At 39.7% G+C, this 27773-nt stretch overlaps 1 protein-coding gene and 1 non-coding gene across 3 annotated transcripts in view; both read left to right on the forward strand.

The window, feature by feature from the left end:
* The window catches only part of TENM1 (teneurin transmembrane protein 1), a 735522-nt gene that overhangs the window by 576444 nt on the left and 131305 nt on the right, over positions 1 to 27773 (forward strand). For both annotated transcript variants that reach the window (XM_036880853.2, XM_036880855.2), the window contains exons 18-20: positions 13788 to 13907; positions 18432 to 18693; positions 20904 to 21171. In XM_036880853.2, coding sequence (XP_036736748.2) covers positions 13788 to 13907; positions 18432 to 18693; positions 20904 to 21171 — 650 coding nt within the window. The remainder of the gene's footprint in view (positions 1 to 13787; positions 13908 to 18431; positions 18694 to 20903; positions 21172 to 27773) is intronic.
* Positions 3424 to 3527, forward strand: LOC118910049 (U6 spliceosomal RNA). The gene has a single exon (XR_005023815.1). It is a non-coding gene; the product is annotated as a U6 spliceosomal RNA (small nuclear RNA).

The raw sequence follows: 27773 nt of genomic DNA on the forward strand, positions 1-27773 counted from the left end.
GGCTTGTTTGCCTCCCGGCAAAATGTGACCCACACAATTGACTTGCTGCTGAGTGTTACCACCATCAGAAGCCTTTGGAGCTAAACACAGTGACATACAGGTGACTGTCTATTGCAGGGACACATAAAGGTTAAACATCTCTTCATCCTTGTGCATCCAAGTGAGACTAGCCTTTCTTGTTCTCAGTTTGCTGCACTGGCATGCGAGAAAATGTGTACCTCCTGTGCCCACAGTGGAGTCTCTAGCAAGCCCAACCCAGTTACCATGTGTTCCTAAGTACATTTTACCCTGTAGCCTGACAGTCTTTCTTTTTTTTTCAATCTACTCCAAACACGACTACAAAGCGAACCACATTTTCTACATGCCCTGTATGACTTATTACTTTTTAATAATGTAAATAGGTGAACAGAAGCATTATTGATCTTCAGTGTCTAAGCATTTAATCACTATTAATAATGTAAAAGGTTTTTATAAATATGTAAAAACAAGAGTACATTAAACTAAACGACAGCAGTAATTTGCAAAGCCAGACATTTCACTCGCCATCACTAATGGAGAAGTGCATTTAAAAAACAAAAGCTTACCAGGGTTAGTACAACTACTGACAGCACCTCTGGCCACTCTCATTTGCGTGTTTTGTAGCCATGACAGGCTGAGCCACACATCAATCCACATCAGGCGTCTGTATCAGAGGTTGTTTAATACCAGCCCACAGATGTATTTTGTTTGGCCCAATAGAGATTGGGAGATCTGATATAAAAATCAGAATGTCTCCCTTCTGTAGAAAATTTATGAAGTTTGGCATCTTTGGGCCATGGGCATGGCATAGGCAGCCTGGAGCTGAGGGGCAGCTGCACCTCTGGATGGGATGGGACATGCCTTTCTAGCTCACCATTCACTGTTTACCTTACACCTGGCTCACTGCTGTCACGACTCAATGTCATGTCATTTCAGTGTCATGCCTGGCCCTGCTGGCAGTTGTGTTTGCAATATCTGGACTACACAGCTTCTCAAAGTTTTCCTTGGAAAGATCCCAAGTGTTTATCTTTTTCTTTCTGATCTATTTCCCTGAGAGTCTTTAAAAATCCAATTTTATCACTTTACTTAATTTTTGAACCTTTACTGTGTTGGTTTAAAAAGAGAAAAAGTGTGACTGACCATAAATAGAAATCACACTAATGGAACAGTATTTCCACCCTTCATTCCCTGGGGTACCTGTGTACACCTCGTGAATTAGCCGACGTACACTCTGCCCCACACCTTCCACTAATAAAGTCCCCTGGGCCGTTGGATTCTTATGTGTGCTGTCATATATCCCACCCATCATGACATCAGGTAATTCAGGTTACACAACAGTAGAAGCAAAATGTCCACTTTCAATGCGAAGGATGTGTACGTTGAGAGGAATTTTATTATTATGTTTATCACTTAGAGTAAGTTTTAAGAACAATTTCAACATCTAAAAATTCAGGTGCAATTGTGGCAGCCCGCTGTGTCCACGCCGGGTGGAATGCCTACCTTTAGTTGAAAAGTTCTAGAGTTGGGTCCAAACTTGTTATGGCACTAAGAGCATAACAGCACTGTTACCCGGCTTTAAAATGAAGAGATTAAACAAGCTGATAGCTTTCTTCTAGTTTCTATGAAGTGGCTGTGCTTCAGTTTCTTGCTCCACACTGGATATACAGTACTAGTTCTGAATTGTTCTAATTGCTAAGTCTTAAATTCTATGAGGACAAGGACCAAGTCTAATGTGTTCTCTCCTTGTTTTGATCATCTGTGGCTGTACAGCAAACGACTCCAAAGCATATTGGATTGCAACAATTTTTATAATTATAGTTTATGATTCTGTGGGTCGAATAGTCAGACAGGGTATGGCCAGGATGGCTTGCCTTTTCTCCGTGAGATTTGGGCTCTCAGCTGAAATAACTCAAGTACCCGGGGGGGCTGCAACAGCTGGACAGCAAGCAGGAGTTTCTTTTTCCATACAGCATCTCTACTTGCTCTTCCTATTGGTGTAGCTGGCAGCCTTTGGTTTGTCAGAGTTCTGTGGTGGCTCAGGGCTCTAAGAGGGGGTTTTCCAAGAGACAGGAAAGGGAAGATGCCAGTCTCTTAAGGCCTGGGTTCAGAAATTGTGACAGTGTCACCTGTGTCATATACTGGTAGTCAAAGCAGTCACAGATACAAAGGGAGAGATGTAGACACCCCCCTTGATGAGAGAAATATCACAGCATTTGTGCCCATCTTTAATCTACCATCCCACTGTACCCCCAGATCCTAACACAGTACCTGGCGGAGAGTACGTAAAAAAAGAGTGAATGAGTGAGTGGCTCAGTTATAGTGATACTGAAGGGCTCTTTGCATATTTGCTAATAATGAAAAACTCATTTGGATTGCTTAGAACATACAAATGGTATTAGGACCTCAAATAAGTCAATTCCCAAATGTAGAACCAGCCTACAGATAAGATTGCCTTTCTCCAAACAGCACAGGAACAAAGTCATAAAAGATGAAGTGATTATATAACAGTAGCAAAGTAATTCTTCTTCTTTTTTTTTCTTTAACTTACAAGACATTCCCCCACTGTCAGAGTCTGGCTGTAACTGACATCATTTATAACTCTGTGTAAGTATCTAAGTACTTTGTGTAAGTATCCCTTTGCCTTCTATGGGCTAGATAATCAGAATTTAGAACCAAGAAAAAATAAGAAAACAAGGAACAATTTTCGGGAAGGCAGCAGGAAAACTGCTGTTAACCAGTTCCCTGGGGTATGGGTCATTATTCTGTCTCATGAGAAAACCAAAGACAAGGGCCCCAGAACAAATTGAGGCACCACAAATGCCTTGAGCATGGCATTCTTGGCAAACTCTTTACTCACCCAAGACCCCCTCTTCTTTACTGTACCCCACTTCAATAAAAAAAATCTTGATTCATGCTCCTAATGATTCATGATACCTGGAAATAGCCACAATTAGTTATCATAACTTGTTGAGTAAAACATGCTTTTCTGCACTTAGTTGAGCTGGGAATTTATGCATTTGAAATCCCGTGAATGGCAAAATGAGTTATTGAATCAGGATTGTGGTTAAGCAGAAGGTTGCAGGAAGCTGATTGCTGCAGATGCTGCTGATCTTGAATATAGAGTAGACATAAGAACTGTATTTGATAGATACTAATTACTGTTGTTTTAAAATATGTACTGTATTGAACTATTAGTATTTTCAGAGTAATTGAGGACTTTCACTTCCTCTAGAAGAAATACCGAAGTCCTCTGCTGTCCCTAAGGTAATAGAGTATCTTGATATTGACTCATTTTTTTAAAGTGATGAATATGTATTCACTCATTTCTTCACCAAATATTTCTTGAGTACCCACTCCATGCCAGGAACTGTGTGGATGAAGGAAAATGTAAGAAACAGAGTCCCTATGCTCATTTTGGCAGCACCTATGCTAAAATTGGCATGATACAGAGATTAGCATGGCCCCTGTGCAAGGATGACATGCAAATTCATGAAACGTTCCATATTAAGAAAGAGAGAGGGAAAGATGGAGGGAGGGAGGAAGGAAGGGAGTCCCCTTATTTACAGAACTCCCCTTATATTCTAGTGGTGGAGGCAATCAAACCATCAAGTAAATACATAAATGATTAAATTAATTACAAATTGCAGTAAGTTCTATTCATTACAGAACATCAGGTTTCTAAGGGAGCTTAGACTTCATCCATTCAGGGATCTCAAATTCAACTGCTTTGATGGGGCAGACATGTAACCTAACTGGATATAAAACAAGAGGTATTCAAGCAAATGAGACAGAGTCATTAAACAATTACAGAAGTGAGACTGACCTGGAAGTTGTCAAAATAACTCTGAGATGGGACTAATTGACTCAGGTGAGCATGGAGAGCTGCTGAAAGTGACACACACAGGAGACTGTTGATGACTTGCAAGAAAAATACAAAGCTTATTTGGACAGTGAGCAGCTTAACTATTTGCAAGAAGCTTCATCCTTTGACATCTGGGGCTATAAATAATTTTTTCCTACAATTTAAAATGTTTTATTAAATAGATGAATTCAAGAGAAGAAAATAAACCATCGCAAACATTCCCATTTTCCACAATGAAAAAATTCCCATTAAAGACACTTTGGCATCATTTATCAGGATGAATCCTACAAGATCCTACAATTTCTTTCAAGATAATCCACACTGGGGAAGATGAACCATTTCATGCTTGAGATTGATGAACATTACAGTATTTACTTGATTCATTCATTCATTCATTCACTAAGAGGCACTGGCCTAGGCCCTGGGCTACAGCAGGCAAAGTGCTCTCCCCATATCTAGTAAGGAAGCCTGCTGGTAATGAAAAAGGCAAATGTTAGGTAGGTGTGAGTACTGCCAAATGAGATAAAGAAAGGTTAGGGGCAGAGAGGGACCATTCTAGATAGAGTGGTCCAGGAAAGCCTCTCTGGGGAGGTGACATGCAGCAGAGACCTCGGAGCATTCATCTATATGTTAGATGATCTTGGCATGAATGTTATCTGCCACCTAGACCCTTATGCAATAGATAGTCACACAAGCCAGAGCCAGGTAGTGACTTTTAGAGACCCCTGAATCAAGATTCTGCACTGTTGTGTGCAATGGAAAGGTAAAACAAACTGTTCTCTAGGAATTACTACATATTTTACGGGTACCAGGATGGAGCACCTATCTTCTAGGAGTACACCAAGAAAACTGAATACCTCAGACAAACCAAATAGCCTCTAGAAAAGAAATCAGCAATAGCCCTACACCATTTGGTCATGAAAAGAAAAAAAACAAAGAGCAGATCTTCATCAGTGTTGAACCTAAGAGCAATCAAATATATAGAAACCACTTCCTGATTTGGAATTATGAAAGAGGTAAGAAAAGCTTATATTTTAGAATATTTATAAGGAAATACAGTGTTATTACAGCATTCAAGCATTCATGGAATTAACATTTACAGTTTAGTCTATCGACAGGTAACCCGAAGATGGTCTATAATATAATCAATCTTTTGTAATTTTTCTGATTTAAATTTAAATTTAAATCCATATGCTTTGTGTTCCACTTTTCATGAATCTCTTACTTAGGGACCTCCAAGTCTATCTGCAAATGGCAGATTTTTGTGTAATTTTAATGTAGGAACATGAAAAGCATTATTCCAGGTACACACTGGGGGTTGATAAACACACAGTGCAACAATTGCTGAATAAATTGAATAAACAAGAGGCTGGGGAAGCTGTTTCTAAGGCATCAGCATCCAAAAATCTGTCTTGTATTCACCTTTCTTTCTAAAGAGAGGCACTGCACCTGATCTGCCCACATTTGGAAAAGGAATCCAAGTGGAGTTTAGCTCAGCCATGGTTCCTTGTGATTCTATTAGTCTTAGCATGTTGCTTTTCCTGAGCAATCTCCTCTGCTTATCACTTCTGCAGTTGTTGTCCTAAGTGGGAAGTAAGATTGTTGCTACTTGCTAATAAAGCACCCTGATCTCCTTTATATGAAAGGTGTTACGTGTGTGAAGATGGGATCTCCTGATTTTCAGACAACTATTTTGTCTAATGCTAAAGTTCAGGAAACACATGTTCAAGACACATTATAAAAATTACAAAGTGCCGAAGGTTCCAAGATTTATAATGCTGACTAGCTCCTGAAATCAACAGTCAGCACCTAAAGGTACCAAAAAAAAAAGAATGTGTGACTTTCACTTCTTTGCAAATGCTCTTGGGCAAAGAAGACAAAAAAAAAATCAGAGTGCAAATCTTCAAAAAGCTGTTCAATTCATGATTTGTGATATGTTGAAACTCAGATATTTGGAGATGCTTAATAATTGGGCTTAGTAATACCAGTAGCTATCTACAGCTTTTCTCAATGTGAATGGGTATTTTCTAATATTTTATCTATATTGCAGCTTAATTAGGATCAAAATTTGAAAGGCTCAAATCCTTGTTACCTTCTTCTTAGTCGTACTATTTGCAGTGTCTCTAGTTAGTTCTATCATCTAAATTTGTCTCTAGTGAGAGCAGAGTAAATGCATCTTTGGGGACAAAGAATGAATGACATGTTGTAACTCGTCTCTACTATTCATCTGCACATGGGAAGTGCTCAGCTGTTCATAAATATCTACAGGTAATGATGTGCTATGGATAACACCATCTTCATAGGTGAACACTGTCTTTTCATTTGGAGCCATGTTTTTTTACATCTTAACATTGGTATGCAGTGCAGTTTAGAGTCCTTTAGTACCCAGACTGAAAGATCTTCACCACTCTACCACTTCATAGCTGTGTTACCTTGAGCATTTGTTTTTAACTTGTCAGAATCTGTTTCTTCATTTTTAAAACAGGGCTAACAGTTGTACCTATTCAGGGTTATATCCATATTCAGTGAGGTAAGATAGGGAAAGTGCCTGACATAGTACCTGATTCATAGTAAGTACTTAATAAATATTTTATTTAGACAAATATATATATTTATATATATTGTATATATTTAACAGCATACATAATAAAATATAATTTGAAAGGTGCAGTTCAAAAGGCAATCAGTTTACTAGGCTATTTTATTATTCTGGCATCTTTGTGAGGTAATTGAGGATAGGACAGGGAAGGGCTATTATCTCACTTTCCAGAAGGAACAAATAAGGCCAAGAGTAATTCCATTTGTTAAGGAAAACTCACAGCAGTGTTACTAGGAAGCCAGAGATAGAACTAATATAGACAGAGATAGACCACACCTCTTTCCTCATGGAGGGAAGAGCAATCCTTGGCCAGGGTATATTCAACAAGAGAGACTTTCCCCTATATTTAGTGACTACCCATTAGTCAAAGGGCAAATTCACAGCAAAGTGACAGGTAAGGTTAATGAAGTTAATAAAACGCTACAAGGCTGATTACGAAGACAAAGCATTTGAGTAATAAGTAAAACAGGCAAACAACAAACAAAGACAAACCAAAAAAAAACAAAAACTTGAGACTATTCAAGAGTTGCAAGGGCTTCCAGGACAAATATTTCAGGATTCAAATTCTGGACAAAAATAATCATGTGTGTAAATGAAGAAAACTGGCCCTCACACAGTCCTGAGAACGTGACTGTCATCAGTTTTCTTATTGCTTCAAAACACTTGATCTTTTTCCCATTACTTTGGGGATCTCAGGCATCCCAAGCAAGCCTACTTTTGACAAGCAATTACCAGGGCAGATGGGAAAATAGCCACCCTACCTCAGGGTGAGTGCCCCCATTTTGTTTTACTTGAAACATCGCTAGCCATGAAGAAAATAATTCTGCTTAAAAAGCTATCTGCATTTTCAATGGCACCACCTTTCTCAGAGTCCTAGAATGTTGATGGGTAATGCTTCCAGCTTCTTTTAATGTTACCCACTCAGTAAGTATTATTTATTTGGGCTAGTGACAAACTGAGTCAGATTAAAATTCAGCCTGCTCTATTTAAGTAAAAACTAATGAGATTTCATTGGGTTTGCATATGAACATTCACTGTGTTGGCATTTTTAGAATAGGAAAACAGGTTTATTCTGTAACAGTAAATGTTTTCATGGTGCTGTACCAGTTTAGATAACATATATCAAGAAACCAACATGTGTTATGTGGAAATCCCCAAAATATCTGAATATTAGCAGCCTCAGATGTATTTAAATTATGAAATACCACATCGTGATTATATGGTAATGTATAAAGGAATAAGGGGATTAGTGTTCATATATTAAGCATTTGAGGGGGACTGTTGGTTCATTCTTCCCAATCACATGGCTACTAATTCCCTGAAGCAGTCAATTATCAAACAAAATTCTCATGATAAGAAAGTCATAATGCACAATCTAGAATGCTGGCTTCTAATACATGAACTGTAAGACATCTGTCACGCGGGAACCTCAAAGTAGTCTCTGAAACCCTTGAAGCATGTGGGTAGGTTGCAAGGATCTTACAACTTCATAGGAATATTTCAGTTGAATTTCTATGAAGTTTTCTTGAGCATGTGTTGTGTACACCAATCACTGGGAAAGACATAGAGAGGAAAGTCACACGGCGCTTGCCCTGGATTGACTATCTAGTAAGAAAGACTGACAGATGTATAACTCTTATTCAAGACAGGCTATGTCAAGTGCAATAACATGGATATGAGTTCTGTCTCATGAGAATTAATAGGCATGGGGAAGAAATTGACACTTATCTGGGACAGATTAATCAGGTTAAAATACGTTTTTCCATTTCATAATCTCTGGATTTGAAGGGACCCTAGAGGTCATTTTGTAGTCCAAGCACCACTTTGTCATGACAGTTTCAATGTGACTCCCCAAACTAGAGTTTTGCAAAGCCTTTTCCAGAGGTTTGTATGGAAGAGTTAAAAATTCATGCCTCACAGATTACATAATGGTAAGACTGTGAACCAGTTGGTGACTTGCCTACCTTTATATGGCTTAAGCCCCCTACCTTGCTCCTCAGCAGTTCATACACCTTCACTGGCCGAGTATGTACTGGCCTTGCCTTCTCTAAAGTGGTGGTTCTCAAAGTTGGGTCTTTACACCAGCAGCTTCAGCATCACTTGGGAACTTGTTAGAAATGCAAATTCTCAGGCCCCACTCCAGACCCGTTAATCAGAAATTCCGGGGATGGGGCCCAGCAGTCTGTTTTAACAAGCCCTCCAGGTAATTCTGGTACATGATCAAATTTGAGAACCACTGTTTTACAATACAAGAGAAAACTCTTTCTTTCAGAAAGGACTGAGAACCGATGATACCACAGTCCCCAAATTCAGCTCTGAGATCCTTTATTCATTGCCTGCTGGCAGCAGATAAAAACTCATCCTCAATCCTTTGTCCCAATCACTCGGAGATATTTGCATTCCAATAAAGTCCCCCGCCCCCCACCAAGCAGTAGAGCCTAGAAATGACAGGAGCGCCCTCGAACCACACCTCCTAGAAGCAGGCTCCTGACCCTTGAAGACTCGAACCAAAGGACAGCTCATAGAGGAATTTACAGGGCAGGATTCCAATAACAGTGAGCGGATGATTCACATGGCCTCTCCCTGCCCAGCCCTTCTCAGTGCTATCACTTGACCAGAGCTGTCAGCTATGAAAAGGATTTCATCTGTTCCTAAGGAGAAACAACCTAACCTGCCCACCTGCTGCTCGATACCCTGCTGGCCAGGCCCTTGATTTTGAAGTTACCCTTCAAAGGTTGCTCAGGCTCATATTAACAAAAAAAGCAAAGAGTTCTACCTTCCCTAGCCCCGAGCTTCATTTTCCTTAGGAAATATTTTAGTCAGAAATACAGCACAGTAAATTGCATTTTCCTTCAGCAATTTAGTTTTCAGCCTTGTTTTTCAAACCAACTTTTGTGCTTGAGGTTAATGTTTTTGCCTGGGGTGTTGAATGAATATTGGAAATTTGACACCGAAGACAAAAGACGACAAATAAGGGAAGAGGAGAAAAGAACCAAGAGTTTATTGAAGGCTAAGGATAATTTGACTATGCCATGAAAATGTCAAATACAGAATTAAATCTTTTGCATCAGAACGGTCTAACAAGCAGCTTGCTAGTTAAATAAAGCTCTTGGTAACGTGTATTCTGATTTGCATTTCCTAAGAAGCCCTGTTCTTCAGTCCAAGCTCCAAACAGCTAGACGATTCAGCATTTAGTTAAAGGAAGAAGCAGTTCTTTTGGGGTTGCGGCTTTAGCATAGTGACAGCAGGTAGACAGCTTGGCAACAGCCTATATTCCCTAGAGAACAGAAAGAGAGATACTTGGGAGAAGTGATCTTCCCCGTACCAGTTTTTAAAGTCACATCGGACATGTCCATCTAAGTTCCAGTTATCTTGCTCTAATCCATGATGGCAGAGAGAGACTCTTGTGTTTCAAGACTCAGGGAAATAGAGTAAACCACCCGTCTGTGGTTCAGAGCAGGAGAGCCCCCAGCAGAGTTGGAAGGCAGCACAGTACCTGCCATTGGGAATGCACAGAACACAAAGGACGGCCACACTGGTCACCTCTACCTGCTGGACCCGGGTGCAGGGCCAGCTTCCTGACAGGGCAGACAGGAGCTTCTGTTACCCAGTTTGAAAGATTCAGAAGAGATCCTTCCACGTGTTACTAGATTTTAAAACTTTCAGAGAAAGACAGGTCCTGGAAGAATTAGGACTTACCTTGAAGGTAGTTTTGATGTAGCCACAGTTAAGAGTTCAACATGTTTCCCCAAGACAGGCCCAGGTCAGGCCAAGTATGACTGCCTCCTTTAGATAGTGATTTGAAGAAGCCAGAGACTCTGTGGGAGAGGAAACAGGGAGGCTTCACAATTGGAATGACAGAGAGCACAGAAAGTGGGATTGTGGTACTACCAAAGACAGACCCCCGCCATCCGTACCTCACTACCTCAGCAAGGATCTAACCTGGGAAAAAGATGAATTCTACAGGCTGCCTTGGATGTAAGAAGCATAATCTGAACAGATTATATAAATGGGGGAGAAACTTCATTTTAGTGGCTGTGCAAATCAGGAAAAATAAAGCAGACACAAGGCTACCATCCACAATTATTTTAAAAATTGCATTTAGAAGCTAAGCATATACACAGTGGCAACTGAGCTGAACGAAGTAGCACAATACACCATACTTGCCCAGAATATATATGAAGGCTCCCTGAGGGCCATCTGGAGCTAGAGTAGCCTGGGGAAGTGAGTAGACTCCAGAGCTTGCTTTTTGAAATGGAGAATCTGCCTGATACAATATTTTCCCTAGATTTCTGCATGCGGTGCCAATCAAGATTATTGCAAATTAAAAAAGAATACTTTAATAGTATTCTGAAACTCAGACAACTTACCCTGATGCAGGATGACTGATGTTGGTCAAAGATTATAATAAGTACTAGTAATACAGGAATAAAAGGAGCTAAGAGTTATTCTTGTGAAAAATGGATGACATGGAGTGTGTAAATAATGGAAGCAAATGCAGCAAGATACAGGGAATCTTAGAACATTTAAAGTCTAATACATTACAAAGAGAGTTCAATGCTGATAAATGTAGAATAATAAGTTTTATGGGGCTTTATCATATGCTGTAAGATGGTGTGGATCATAAAATATGAGAAATAAAAAAGTAGGGTAGTTGAAAGACAAGTCCGCACATTATTTATGAATGATGAAGAGTGAAATGAATGAGAAGAACAGGTAGACAATGTCTTGAATAATGATGACTTTGATGAGTCGTTATCACACAAGTCTGTGTGCTTCATAAAATATGAGGAATATTAAAGAGCAGAAGTGCCAAAAGACAAGTCTACTCAGAATGAGATACAGAATGAAGGAAGAGAGGAATGCAAGAGAAATGTACGGAATAATGATGACTTTTATGAGACTTTCACTCACCAGCCTGGATCCTTCATAAATATAAGCTGTGTAGAGAATAAAAGAGCAGCGAAGAGAAGAGACAGGTCTGTGTCTGTCATAAAATATGAGCAAATAATGCCAGCTAGGCTTGACAAAATAATAACAAAAATAATTGAGCCTAGTACAGCTGTGGGGAGCCACAACATCTAGATTAATGTGAACAAATAAAATGAGTGAGTGTAGAATTGTCTTGCCAAAAGGGAACCAGCGACCACCTAGGTAGGCATTATTTGTTATAAAGGCCACCTTGTTGACTGGTAGAGCCCTGCTTGGCAAGTTAGTAATTACCCCCCACCACATCCCCCAAAAAGCCATCAGCACTTAGGGCTCTGGAAGTAATGTTTCACTGATTGTCAGGTGGTTTGGCCTCACTAACACCCAGTCTGTTCTCAGCCCTTTTGGCTCCAATCCCTATACAATTTGCAGGAGATTTTCTCAGCTTGTTTCTACTTAATCTATACGCAGCTTGTCAAATTTTGCTTTGTAAAGCCCTTCAAAAGGTTACTGTATAAAACTAGAGACATCCTTTTATTTCCATTTCTTGTTACATTGGACTTAGAGACTGGGATCAGATCAGTCAGGATTAGTTCAAAACCCAGAACTCAGTGACTTTCAAATATATGTTTTCTCTATTAGAACAAATGGGATTTCAAAATCTCCCCAAAAGTTACTGGGGGAATCAGACAAGGCAAAGCAAGTGCCAAGATGCAATTTGCTTGCCCTTCAGAACTATGATTTACGAAACTCATAAAATGCACAGCTCATTGGAAAGAAGGAAGCCACTAATCTATGTCACAACTGGGATTGTTGATCTGAAAGCGCAACATACAAAAACACTAACAGCAAGTCATACTAGTTCAGCTTTGTGTAATACTTAATGGCTTATAGTTTGTGTTGGGAGAAGGCCTTAAGTAACACAGGAGAAATCCTACTAGCATAACATATCCAGTACCTCTGATTGCAGTAAAATTTAGTAGCGAAGTTTATGGGCTATAACACATAAAACAAACTTTGGCCAGTAACCAACTTTTGCTTTTTCAGAGATTTCTTTTTTCCCTCCCTTGAATGATATGTGTGGCCATGAGCCTTGACATACATTATCTGGACTTGTTGATTGTGTTCAAAGAATGTATGATACCAGGGTGGAATTATTATGGTTACTTTGGAAAGTCATGCTCGCCCAAATAACCTGGCCCCTTTTAATGCAAGATTGAGCTTCACTGGATACCCTTAATCCCGCTTGTTAAAAAGAAAATGACACTGAGTATGTATGTTAATAAGAATAAAAAGCTGGAGCTGGCATATGTGAACAAACAAACAAAAAAATGACATTGATGCCCTGGGAAAAAACTATTGCCTTGCCCAAACTTCCTCAACCCTACCAGCTATAAAATGCATGTTCTAGAGCTCAGGGCTGTCAAGACTAGGATTGGACTCTGGAGAAAAACTGCCCCTACCCAACCCCCCAGATTGACAGACCAGGGAAAATTGTTTGCTTGGAATTTGCCCCCGGGCCCTCTTCTTAACTGCCAAACTACCAGAATTTGTTAGAACTTGTCAGGTGGGCTAGAGCTGAGAGTATACATATTGTAGTGGACTATGTCCATGGGCGACAGCCCTGTTTAGGGGCTAGTCTAATGGAATCCCATACTTTGGCAAGGATGAAACTCATTTGTTTAAAGGGAAAATCTCCTGAAATATTTCATTTCAATTGGGCAAGAAGCAGGGTACTATAGTCAGGGACCATGTCTCTTTTGCACTTTAACTCTTAAAATTTACCCCCAACTGAGTCTGCTTTTTTTGTTGGTTTATTTTTCCAGAAAAGTCAATTTGACAATATGTGTCAAGAGTCTTATATTCACACCTATGTATGCAACTGCACAGAAAATACACTCAACACAATGATATTGCTGATTACCTCTGGGGAGCAGAGCAGGAACTGGAGGGAGGTGGTCAGCAGTGATGTTAGTCAGATATACAATATATTTATTAACTAATGTAGTTTTAATTTTAGTAGGAAAAATATCCTTCCACAACTAGGACTGTCTCCCAAGAAAATAATAAGAACTTCAATGCAGAAAAAAAAATGGAAACAACTAAATGCCCTAATGTAAGGAATGGATTAAATAAGTTAAGGAACACTATTTTAAGGCTGTATTATTTAATAACAAAATGATATTTTAAGGAACTTCTAATTACAGTGGACAATTGAGATAACACATACCCTTCTCAGAACGTTAGTGGTTACTACCTGGTTGGTGAAATTACTGTTTTCATTGTTACACTTGACTTCTTTTCCAAAATTTCTCCAACTTGGCTTCCAGAATCTAGTCTCAACATGCTTTTATATTTGCCTTTGATCTTGTGTTACAGGCGTGCTTGTGTGATTCGAGGCCAAGTGGTGGCCATAGATGGAACCCCTCTAGTAGGGGTGAATGTTAGTTTCTTGCACCACAGTGATTATGGGTTTACCATCAGCCGGCAAGATGGAAGGTAAGTCAACATTGCTTCTGATCATTGTAGGGACCAAATATTGACTTCTAGCCATGAGTCAAACCAGGGCTTGGCCGATACAGTGTTTGTATCAGCTGTATGTACCACCTTCATTCTAGCTGTGTCTAGAAAAGTCCTTGTTGATATTTATTTCCTCTCTTCTAAATCAAACCAAATTTCTCTTCTAACCCTGCACTGCTACTCTCAAGTCCTCTTGAAACCCTGGCCATGTGGAAAGCTTTCTAGCCTCTAATTCCATTTATAAATCCAGCTTCAAAATTCAGTAGATGGTGCAGGTATTAAAGAGGGAGCCACGGAACCCTTAGGCTGTTCTTCCATGACAGCCTCAAAATATTTCAGAAATGAAGGTATCCAAAAATGTACTTCATCCAAAAGTTACAGAATCCAACCACATTGACTTTTTTAAAATGTGCCCTCCCTACACTACCTATTTCACTAGTGGCTGCAGTGGATTGACAAGAATGCCAGCCTACCCAATTCCCATATATAACCACAGTGATTTAACCTTCAGCCATAACCAACAGGCTGCTCTCTGAGGGTTTCTCAAGGTCTCCTGAGACCTGGGAAGCAAAGGCCCTAAGTAAAATCTTTTCATCCTGGAAAAGGATTTGCTCACAAAAATATTTTTGTTGCTGCCATTTGGATAGACATTTGTTCAGCATTTTTGAGTCAATAGGCCTGTGTGTCCAGCTTAAAGGTACCTATTTGTGACTTGTCAGGAACATTGTAATAATCACCTTGCGGGCTAGTCTCCAGGTGGCTACACTTACAGTGAACTACTCATAGCAAGCTGCTTCAGTACTCACATGAAAGGCCCTATTGGCTGAGAGCCTTATCACGGTGTGAGGGACTATCCCATTTCAAGAACCTACAGCCAAACCTTATTAGCCCTAACCGCCTGAGAATTGTTCATTGTTCAACTTGGGCAATGCTGAACTTATTATTCAACCGTGTGTCAAGAAAATGCTTATAAAAAATTAGTTAAAGATGATACTTAACCTACTTAAGAAAACAAACTGTTTTTAGGACTTTAGTGAATCATACAAATTCTTTGTATGTAAATTATATTGCTAATTATTAGCCAGCCAGCCATTCGTTATAACAAGCTTAGGAAAATGACCCTGGACACAGGTAGTCTGAATATAAATATAAACACACACCCAAAAATTTCTTATATATATACCTATACATATAAGCAATAAAAACTACATTTCCTTTCAAATACTCCACAATTGGAGCTATTAATTCAGATGGACCTTTCTTCCAATTTGATTGAGTGATGGAATTTTGGCAGTTAGCTCATGAGTCACTGGTACACAAAACTGGCCACTCTCTTGCCAGCATGTTAAACTATGTGCTGGATATTGAGAAATGAATTATTTCTTTAAACAGGATATGCACTCAAGGACATTTGACTTCTCAGGGAAATCTGATGGGCCCTTAGTGTCTTTAGTTTGTGTACAAAGGTTTCAGTGAATTATTTGGTATTCACAAATGAACCTAAAACAATCTTGATATCTAAAAAGTCTACAAATTGTTTCCAGTTTACAGAAAATATTAGAGATAATTTTTATTGTTATTTTTTTGTGTTTTAAATTTTAATTAAAATGCCAAGACCCTCTTCTGCCCAGGTCACTGTGAAAACTAGGTTTCTGTAGATGACAGATACCAACCAGAGTCCCCTGCAGCAATTACTCTCCCCTCAGGCTCCACAAAGTGTGTAAGTTCACAATATGCACCCCAAACGCCAACCAGACAGTCTCCCTGTCATCTCTTGGACATAAAGTGACAGTGTGATGAGAGCTGACAATTATATGTCTCTGCTTATTGCTACCTCAGATTGAGTAAATACATTTCAAAAGTAGAATATCATAGAGAAACTATACCTGAAGGCCAAGGATTATAGAAAGGCTGAGACTGGCTTTTAGGTACCTAGTAGACAGAGTGTGATATGTAGAATGCTCTAAGGGTCCTCTGTCTTCAAACCTCAGTCGCAATAGTCCACCACGCCTGTAGTTCCCACCACTGGTATCACTGCTTTGGGATAAGCTACTGACTCTCTCAAAGTCCCTGTTCACTGCAAATACATTACGTGCAAAGTAGAACTAATGACTCCCATTGCCATGCATTTGCACAAGTTAATTGATGACTTTCCCTAGAGAACCAAGAAGAGTCTAGGTCATGAGACCAAAGTGATATATAACAAACAGAAGGATGGGCATGGAAGACAGGCCTTCCTCAGAGAAACTTCAGGTTTGCTCTTAGGCCTTTCAACTAATTGGATGAGGCCTTCCTACATTATCAAGAGTAATCTCCTTTACTTAAAATCAGCAATTGTAGATATTAACCACATCTACAGAATACCTCCACTGCCATACCTAGATTAGTGTTTGACTGAAGAACTGGGTACTGCAGCCCAGCCAAGTCATCCCATAAAACTAACCTTCACAGGAAGCCTAGGGGACATTCCCAGGAGAACTGAAAAATCAGTATCTGCTTATGGAGACAATCAAAATCTGGCCTGGAGTTCATCTGAACTATAAGAGAAAACATCTATAAATGTAATAGGGCAATGGATCTGATTTGAGAAGAAAGCTAACATTTGTTGAGTGCCTACTATCTGCTTAACCCTTAAGTCTATCTCATTTACTCATTTACAGTAGTAGCTGAGTGATAGGTCACATTAGTCCCATTTTTCTAAGGAGGAAACAGAAGCTCATGGAGGTTAAATAACTTAAATAACTGGCACAAAGACAAAAAGACATGGCAGAGCTGGGATTTCAACCCAGGTATGTGTGAAGCCAAAAATCTCATTCTTTCTACAACACAAGAAGCCTGCCCTGCCTGCTGAGTCTTTCTAGAAGTAAAGAATAATTCCCAGGTACATATGTTCTTTTTTGGATAGTTTATTTTGTTTTTGTTTTTCCTTTGTTTTTGTTTTCAAATAAATAAGCACTTCCATTTTAAGGAGTTGAGCTCAGGTTTGGGAGAAGCAACACCTTAAACTTGCCCAAGGACACAGAGTTAAATCAACATAGAATGGGAACTAGAGGAAAGATCTCTTGACAAGTACCATAGGATTTTCTTTCACTGTACTTGCCTTAAACTGCTCCTGTATTATGAATTCAGCTTCTCTGTGTTAAATCATAAGCCGTTTGGGTTTTCTTTTTTTACTTCAAACCTAGATTATTTTCCATAGCTACTGTAGTTCTTCAAATCCTCTTTTTGGAAGCTGCCTTAATATTACAGCTATTTGACTGACAAAGCAACAATAAAAAATACAGTATTACCCATCCCTTGTTACTGTCCATTTATCTTTATCTAGGAGATTTCTGCAACAAGACATGATTGGTAATACTATAATAAATATAATAAATGTCATTGAAGGGAGCAGTGCGATATCCATAATTAAGTCTGATTCCCTACCGGGGCATTTTATCATTGAAAAAGTGTTTTACAAAAGGATCTTTTTTAATGTAAGGAATTGCTTACATCTCTCTCCTGTTGATTCAAGTTTCTTTGAATATTAAGGAGCATCATACTGCCCTTTACCCATTTTTACAATATAATGATAATAATTTATCATTATCTTATTTTTATATCTGTGCTTTTTTGAATGATTTCAAAGTGCATTATCTCAAAGACATTATTATGCTTAAAAGAGAAGTAAGGTAGAACCATCTAGTGCTGAATGAACTGAAATCTGAGTCTGTTATGCTTCCATGCAAGAGTCATGTCAGAGACCACATCAAGTGATGGACAGATTTAGCTTACAGGAGAGGCAGTCTTGCTAGTCAGAGATATGGAAGGAGTTGTCAGCACAGATGGACAAGGTCCACTACAGGCTGTCGTATAAAAGGGAACCAAGAGACATTCTAGAGGGAACCAGAATCCTAAATCTAGAGTTCAAATAGAATCAGGAGTCAAAGAGGTAACCAGATGTGGAGGGTCCGGGCATTATAATGTTCAAGGGGATTTCACAGAACAGTTTTCCTCTGCTGGTATCTTTCTCCAGATGTCACCTCAAAGACACCATCAAATTTCATATACTAATGTCTGTAACCCTAAGCAAGATATTTAACCTTTTGACAGCTTCGTTTTCTTGAGTTACATTATGGGAATTTTGAGGATGAATAAACAATGCTCTCTATTAAAGATGCTTCTGAATGTTAAATGGTCATCTTTCTGTTATCTCTAGCACAAGGGGGAACCAGTGATGTCAGATCTAGCTTTGTAGAAATATACGCAGTGATTGTGCTTAAGATGGTATTAAAATTGGTTTACAAATTCTAGGTGACTATCAACTGGCAATATGGAATTTTTTCTCAGAAGTCTACTAGATAGTGAAAAGAAGTCATCCATGGAATGAATATTTAGCTAGAGAGAACTTATAAAATACAGAATACAAATGGAAATAGTCGAATCCCAAAAGAAGGAAAGGGCACTAAAATTTTATTTTGGTTGTTCATTTGTTTGAAAGTGTCCTATATTTTTCCTGCTCAGCTTTGACCTCGTAGCCATTGGCGGTATTTCTGTCATCTTAATCTTTGACCGATCACCTTTCCTGTCTGAGAAGAGGACACTCTGGTTGCCTTGGAATCAATTTATTGTGGTGGAGAAAGTAACCATGCAGAGAGTTGTATCAGACCCACCATCCTGCGATATCTCCAACTTTGTCAGTCCAAACCCGATTGTGCTTCCTTCACCACTCACATCATTTGGAGGGTCCTGTCCAGAGAGGGGAACTATTGTTCCTGAGCTGCAGGTGGGTACATTGGCCTTTGAATGCACAAGTCATAGTATCATGGGGTGGTCGACAGTGCATAATGGCTGGATTCCTTTTCCTGGTATTCCTGCCAGCCCTATAATGTTCTGCCCTTCATTTGTCAAGAGAAGCCTTCAAATGTAATCTCTCTGGCACACATTTGTCAGGTGACTGCCCAAGGCTACAGGGTGCTATCTGTGGTCATGAAAGAAAGCAAGATGAGCTAGCTGTCATAAGAATTAAACCCAAAACCTTGGCCTAGAGAACACTGTGCTCTAAAGAACAAAACTAGCTGGCTCAATAGTGGTAACAGTATAGTCAGTGAGGTGGGACCATTTGTGGTTCTAAAATTAAAGCTCCTTATGAAATCTAGTTTTTTGCCATTGTCTAGTTTGTACTCATTGTCATTGTTCTTAGAAGTCATGACAACTCCTCTTGTTTATCTGTGTTGGTGAAGGTAGTTTTCAAGTCTGTGGGTTTTATTTAAAGCTTTGCTTTTGAGTGTTCAAGATTTATAGTCAGAGGAAGACATATTTTTGAATCTTAATATTTTAGGATTTCTGAGAATTTTTCTTTACTGAGCATTCAGTATTTTCATTTCAATATTAAACCATTCCAACGTCCACAGGACAATGCACTCACCACATTATAGAAACATTTAATGATAGTTACATTCAGAAGCTACCACAATGAAGTCATAAGTCATGCAGATCTCGAATTTGAGAAGTATATTCAAGAAGAGATAAATTGACGATCCAAGATCAAATTGGTTTTTCCATTTTCCCACCTTTCCCACCACCTATTAGCAGTGCCCATAAGCATACCATTTATGAAAGGCTCATAAAAAAATAGTGTTCTACAGAAAAAGGAGTCCAGTGAGGTGCCTCTCCCATCCTGTCCATTGTTTTCCCTTAGAAAGGAAAAAAAAAAGCAAGACAGGATTTAATGAGCACATTTGACTGGTACACCAGTCCCTTCACAGATGTCATTAGGAAGTATGGGTCTCTTTCAACACAGCAGTTTCCAAACTGATCTAAGATTGCATGTTTCCTTAGGGAAATGAAACAGTAAGGTGGTAAGTGGCATGCATCCTTTATTATTGTACTTCTGCCACCAAGGGGCAGTTCTGGTATCAAAAAGCTAATGTAAAGGAAGAAAAGACAGGTGAAGAGTAGACAAAAGGGAAGAGAAGAATCACCCGAAATCCTGGACAGTAGGAGATTCCACCGTGTGCTAGCAGTGGAAAGGGAAGGGGATAAGGTTCTGAACTAAAAATGAATGAGGAAAAAAATATCTGCAGTACCCATGTCCCCTTAGATATATGGGATAGGCTCTTTCTTCAGCTCTCTTTTAAAAGGTGAAAGTCACGGAGCACAAGATTAGTGTTAGTGGCCACTTTTGCTTGTTTAACTCCATCTGTGCTAATAAACAAATAAGTAATAACAATTAGTTAAAAAAAGCCAAGTAGCATTTTCATTCTGGGACCAACATTCAGTATAAAATTTGCAGAGGAATTAATGGAATTATTTGCTTCTCAGTCACAGATGCCAATGTGAAAAAACTTATTCTCAGCGATTCGTACATCCAGGCACAGAGAAATATGTAAGCAAAATCTGATTAAAAATTTGGCCCTCGGGGTCATTCCAAAGCTCCAAAGAAGATGAGTTTGATGGCATCAGTAAAGATTAATTCTAGGGAAACCACAATCTCTGTCATAAAATATCACTTGCTGGGACTGCTTCCGGAGTCCTTGCTTTTAGAGAGCCTGGCCTGAATAAGGATCACAGCAATGGTTTTGTGATATATGACTTAACACACCAAACAAGATTTTGTGCATGTTTGTATAAGAAGACTGCGTAATGGAGCCCAGAGCACTGAAGTGCTTGACATTCAGCAGTGTGATCTTTTCCGACTCCTCCTGAGCAAGTTTTGGAACAGTGTTGAAAAACTGCAATTGTTCTTTTCCCAGTGTTTCCTGGCAGGGAAAAAAGAAGAGTAGTCCTCAGGGTTGGCTGGACGTCTTGTTCCCATGCAGATTCAGTGCAGAATTTGAAACCTAAGATCACACAATGCTACAAAGCTTCTTGCCCTGACATCCGTAGATCCCTTTAAACTCTCTCCTCTCACGTGTTTCTAAGACAACAAAGCATGCAGTATTTTTGTCTACCTATAAGCCCAGATAAAAGCCAACTTGACTTTTTTTCTTTTAGGTTGTACAGGAGGAGATCCCCATTCCTTCCAGCTTTGTGAGGCTGAGCTACCTGAGCAGCCGCACCCCTGGGTATAAAACCCTGCTCCGGGTCATTCTGACACACTCAGCCACTCCCGTGGGCATGATCAAAGTACACCTCACAGTAGCCATTGAAGGGCGACTCATGCAGAAGTGGTTTCCTGCTGCAGTTAATCTCATCTACACATTTGCTTGGAACAAGACCGACATCTATGGACAGAAGGTTTGGGGCCTGGCGGAGGCTTTGGGTATGTTGAACTAATACTACATAAATAGCAGCATTATGTTCAGAAAACAGAAAATACTATTTGCATATTAAATTGGACTTGGCCTATTGGTGGGTTTTCTTCTACTTAAAGGGTCTAAGGCTTTTTTTAATCTACACACTCCCTCTGAGCCTGTTAAGAGTTCCCTTTGGACACAGTTTTCTTTCAAAATGATTTTAGTTCCCATTTCATGACAGCTGCATACCAGTAGAATCACACACTCTCTGACTTGTAACTGTCTCCAGAGCTGAATATTGCCTTCTAACTGTGACCTTTGGCGTGGTATTCTTTAGGCCATGTTTTGGGGTTTGACATTTGGATTGTCATTTCCACTTAGAAACTACAAAATTTTAGCTTATAGGCATCTCCTTTATGTCTAAGATGATGAGACTCCATTAATTTGTTACTTTGGTAAGTTAAATAAAAAAATCATCCCACCTTCCTAGTCTTTTTGATTTTCTGTTATCGCAAGACTTTAAAACCTAGAATCTTATAGATGGCAGGGACCTTCAGAGGTCCTTTGGGCCTATGGTTTTCAGATATTTAATTCTCTCAGACAGATGACATTTTTAAAAAATGAGACTGACACAGATCTGCCAATTTTTTGTTTTGCCAAGTAAGAATATTTCTAAAAGAAAAAACCCCACTACAGTCTGCTTGCCATAATTTCATAAGGCGGGGCAGGGGAGGATACCTTAACAGTAAAAAAGGAGCAGTCTGTCTGAAGAAATGACAATAAGTAGTCTAATACTGATGCTCAGACAGACACCAATGCCTTTATTTCTCTCACTCTATAGAAGACAGTGAAAACTTCCTAAGGGACCTGATACAGGTCTATGGAACCACAGTTGGGAGCCATTAATTCTTGTGCCCTCAGGCAGTATCTCATGGAAAGCACCCATGGACAGATGAGAAGACTATTTTTAAAGTTCTCCAGAAGAGATGTTTTCATATCCTCCCTTGGAATTGTCTATCATGGCACAACTCCCATATAACTGACCTACATTTTTTAGACTACAATGTGTCAACTTCCTCTCTTTCTTTCCAGAGGAAAAAATATACAGGAAAAACAAAAAGACTGATGACTCTTCTTTGCCCCAGAGACCCTCATATATTTAAATAACCCATGTCTGTTGGACTTTATTAGCATGCAAGAAACAGAGAGTGGTTCAGGTTTCCTCAGTGAGCAGGGAGTTACTGTAAAGACACAGGGGTGTGAGGAAGAGCAAGAAAAAGCAGCAGGGGCCTCACGGGCAGGCCTCCCCAAGCTGCAGGCTTGCTTGGGACATACTATAGTTCTAGAAAGCCAGCATCTGCTCTGTCAACGTGGCAGCAGCACCAGTCGGCCCCTCACAGCAAGCTGCACTGCTTTCCACAGTGATGACTTGGCTGCACTGCTGACTGAGCTCATCACTTCTCCTGCCATACTAACTACCCTCCTTTTCTCACCGTTCTCCAAAGCCCATGGTCTGGTGACTTGCTCTCTATCTTGCCTTCATAGTCCATCTAGAGGGAATATCAGACTGTGCCAGCCACATAGTGGAGAGCACGTCTGTAAGGCAAAGCCGTGCCCTTAGGATAACTACCACCCAGGTTGCTGGCCTCTGGAGTCCTGCTCAATCCCTATTCCAGTGAGTGTAGTGGTTAAGGGAACAGCTCTGGAGCCAGACGCCCTCCCTGGGTTCAGATCATCCCTTCATTGGGTAAATTACTCAATCTCCAAGTGTCACAGTTTCTCCTTCTATAAAATGGGTATCATAAAGAGAATGTTAATCATAGGTTATTATATGAGTATTAAATGATATGAGCAATGTAAAGTGCTTCACACATGCTGAGCACTCCACAGAAGTTCATCACTGGTATTGTTTTTTTAGTTTTGCTGTGGCCAAGGCATTGGGATCACAAGGTATACACTGTGAAACCTGTGCAAGTGTTTGCTGCCTCGGCTTCTCTCAGAAGGGAGCCATGGGTACGGCAAGCAGGCACTCTGTTATTCTACAGTTGCTCTCCCTGACACACACGCAAATTCTTCTCTGCCCTCCTCTATGTTCTTGAGAGGCTGGTGTCTGTGGACTGTGCTGCCTGGAACACCTTCGCTCTCTGGCTCCCCATTTGATTTAGTCAGTGTGTGGCACCATCCGGGGACTGCAGGGTGGAAGGAGAAGGAGCCTGGGGCGTTTGCCCTTGTCCTGTCTCACTGCAGTCTGGCAGGACTCCATTAGAAGATGACAGCTTCCATCCAGAAGCCCCTCCTCCAAATGCCCACGCCCTCTCTGGTTTTCTGTATCATATCATAGTTCCCTCCCTTTGCCACTGCAAACCCAGAAGGCTTCCCTTTTCAGTGTTGCCAGTCACTGAGTACGTCTCCCTTAACCCTGCTCACACCTCTGTAGAGTCCCTTCATTCAACTCTCAGCAGGAAGCACTTGTGAGGTGACATCGGATTCTTGCTTGGAGACCCTGACCACCTTACATCCTCCTCTCCAGTATGTTATCCTATAGCCTTTGCTTCACTAGAATAATCCAAAATCCCTCCAACTTTCCTCCATAGGGATTTCTGTTTTTAATCCCTTATGACCCTTCCCAGCACCCTTGCTGGGTTGTTGGTTGTTGTGGGGAAGGGGTCAGCCTTTTGTTTTTTTGTTTTTGTTTACTTTTTTCTCAAGTTGTGACACTGAGCAATTTACCCAGTCCTCTGATGAAGAGCTGATCAGGATAATGTCTAGCAGTCATTTCTTGCTAAGGTTCACATAACTGCAGTCCAACCTTACTTTTTTAAGTAGCAGTATTATTAGATATAATTCACATACCATAAAGTTCACCCATGTAAAATATACAATTCAGTGGTTTTTAGTATTTTCACAAGGTTGTGCAACCATTACCAATATGTAATTCCAGAACATTTTCACCATCACCCCACAAACTTACCCATACACACTAGCAATCACTCTCTACTCCTTCCTACCCTCCAGGCCCTCACAACTACCAGTCTCCTTTCTGTCTCTGTGGATTAACCTATTTGGATATTTCAAACATCTAGATTCATATTATGTGTGGTCTTTTATATCTGGCTTCTTTAACTTGTCATAATGTTTCCAGAGCTCATCAGTTTCATAACAGCATGTATAAGCATATCATTCCTTTTGATGAGTGAATAATATTCCATTATATGGCTAGATATGAATAGACCATATTTTGTTTGTCCATTCATCAACTGATATAGACATTTGGGTTGTTTCCACCTTTTGGATATTGTGAATAGTGCTGCTATGAACATTCATGTACAGATATTGTTTGAATACCAGTTGTGAGTTCTTTTGGGACTACACCTAGGAGTAGAATTATTAGGTTTTATGGTAATTCTGTGTTTGACTTGAAGAGCCACAAAACTGTTTTACACAATGTCTATACCATTTTATTGACCTTACTTTATGTATGCATAAAATTTGTTACATCTCTTCCTTTTAAGTATCCCCAGTGCTAAGAATTTCAAAATTTTCATCCTTGCTATAGTTAAGCACTCAGAATGACTGAGCTTCTAACATGTGCATGGATGATTGAATAAACAAGTAAAACACAAAACAAGGCAAAGGCACTCTAGTATATACACCAGGAATGAAGTGGATCCATTCCTATTGTTTGCCTGTGGGTGTTGGTTTACTTCCTATTGCATTTCCTAATTACATTCCTGGTCAAAACTTCTTCAAGCATTCTGACTATAAAATGGTCTTAATTAAAATACTGAAATATATGTTATTGGTTCCTTTTTAAGGCTAACAACAGTAATAAAAGCAAGAGACAATTGACCCACTCAAAAATAACCAAAGAGGGAGGGAAAAATGCTCCTCATGGTATTTTATGTGCACTTAAGGGACATATTTTTTAGGTTAGAGAAAGAAAATTGGCAAAGATCCCAAGGAAAACAGCCAAAAATAATTTCAAGTGTGGTACCTAAGATAGAATATGGATTATTTACCTTGTAGGAAATGTCCCTGATAACTTAATCATGGTTAAAGGGATTTTATTTACTACCTAGTCTCTATTTCCATCTCTTTGGAGACTAGGAAAGAGAATTGTCTTCATAGTGGTAAAGCATTAGAACAGGTGACAGAATGAAGTTGGAGAATCTGCTTCTCTGAAGGTGGATTGTGAGCACCTTAAGAACACAACAGACAATGAATAGTGCAGGTGATAAGAGACAAACGGATCAAGTATGTTACCATTGAGCTCATACCTTAATAGATATGATTTAACCTAAACAAACAAAGAGGAAAACATTTAGTTGTACTCCTGGCCATATTATAAAATCACTTAACTGATATGAGAAGAAACAGACTAAAGTGTAACAGATAGTAACAAGGGTGCTATATATTAATTACCCTTCTCAGATTTGTTTTGGATTCAGAAATCCTAGTAGATAGCCTTTGGTAGGCAGAATAATAGCCATCACCACCCCATCCCCCAAAGATGTCCATCCCTGGAACCTGTGACTATATCATGTTACGTGGCCAAAGAAAATTAAGATTGCAGTTGGAATTAAGGTTGCTAATCAACTGATCTTAAAATGGATGAATATCCTGGATTATCCCAGTGGGCCCACTGTCATCACAAGGGTCCCTAAAATGGAAGAGGGATGTGGAGGGGAGGTCAGGAAACTATAGAAGAAAGGCACAGCAAGATGCAACATTGCTAGCTTTGAAGAAGGGGGAAAGGAGCAGCCAAGAACGAAAGAATGTGGGTGGCCTCTAGGATCTGAAAAGGGCAAGGCACTCTGCCTTCTAGCCTCCGGAAAGAACTCATCCTGCTGACACCTTGATTTTAGCTCCTTGAGATCCATTGCAGATTTCTTACCTCCTTAACTGTAAGATGACATATCTGTCTTGTTTGAAGCCTTTAAGTTTGTAGTAATTTGTTAAACAGCAATAGGAAACAGACTTTAACCAATATTCACACAGTCCCAGTTTTTGCAAGGATTTTGCTTAAAACTGTATGGCAAGGAAGGTCTACCATCTTCTTCCTTCCCATGCCAGTTAATTACGAACCTCTGTCACACCCATTTCTGGGTGATGGAAAAAGGAGATCAGATTTAAATAACCCGAGTTTGAAGTGACAGTGAATACCTAAATTGAAATGCCCACTTAGTTAGAAATGAGGGACCCTTATTTCCTACATAGCTCTGCTGTGGAGAATTGGTGTGACTTCCAAGGGCTAGAGTGTCATAGAAGAAGAATTAAGTGTTGAGAGGACAGCCAAAGTGAGAAACAGAGTGCTTGAGATCCTAGGGTATCCCATCATTTTTTGTAATGAAACACTTTGCAACTAGAGGGATAATACCACAGTGAATAAATTAACCCACAGAGGTTGTGTGAACTACTTCCTTGGACAAGTATCAATGGCAACTGATAAGATTGATTAATCCAAGTACAATATTGATCAACTGGAGGGAAAAGTAAAAAAATCACCCCCAGGGTTGCAGTACAAAAACCATCATCACTAGTTCATCCAGCTTAAAGATCTGGTTGTCTGATACACAGACAAGACATCTTGACTCTGCTAAAAACTCCATGTGTGCATTTAAAATAATTTGGCCCTAGTACTTTGTTCTCTGGTTCTAAATATGGTATGCTATGTGGAAATCATTGTATATTATTTCGTTTCTTTCCCAACTCTGCCACTTGCAAAACAATGTAAAAAAAATCATCACTGTTAAGTTCGCAGTGCTGTTAAAATTCTACAGACAGCTTATATAATTTGACAAACTGGCTTGTTCAGGGGCTCTGATCTGCATCCATTATATGAATTTTGTCGAAATGATTCCCTATGTCCGCCTCTGTGTGCATACATTATCAATATGTAATAACGCACTCTGCCTGGTCTTTATTTTAATTAAATTAAATTGCAGCAGTTTGGAGTCCTGGAAATTCAGGAAATCAGCCATCACTTTTTAGTAGCACTGCTATAAACAATTCTATTTTTCTTCAAGGTTATTGGCAACAACAATTGCATAATTATTTAGTACAGTAGTTTGGCAAGAAAGAGTGGTGTTTTCAGGGGCAGCTAGACTTCCTAAGGGTTCACGACGCATAGGAGTCTGTCTAAATCGTGTTAGAGAGAAACAGGGGAACATTAATAGTAATAGGTGCTAAGCTACAGTTGCTTTGTGCACACAAAACAGCCCCGAGAACGATGCTTTAGTGTTCATAAATTTCCCTTCAGTACAGCCTGAGCAAGCTGGGCAGCCTCAAAAATAGCATCCACTGAATATTTTAATAATAAATGGGTAGTGCTTTAGAATTTGCAAAGTACTTTCACTTACATTATCTCATTTTAATCCTTATAACGTTCTTGCCCAGTAGGCATGGCATGATTAATATGATTGTCATTTTTCAGAGGGGGAAACTGAGGTTCAGAAAGAGCAAGTAACTTGCCTGAAGTTCTGTACAGAGCAGGGATTCAAACTCAGGTTTCCCAGTCCTGAGTTCTGTATGCCTTTCTCTGCTGCCTCTCCACTAAATTGGCCAGCCCACCTTACTGAGCACCCAATTCAACGCCCCAGTGGCTTCCTGTCAAAGAAGCTAGCAGAGA

The sequence above is a fragment of the Manis pentadactyla genome, chromosome X (assembly GCF_030020395.1).
Source record: "Manis pentadactyla isolate mManPen7 chromosome X, mManPen7.hap1, whole genome shotgun sequence".
NCBI classification, from domain to species: Eukaryota; Metazoa; Chordata; class Mammalia; order Pholidota; family Manidae; genus Manis; species Manis pentadactyla.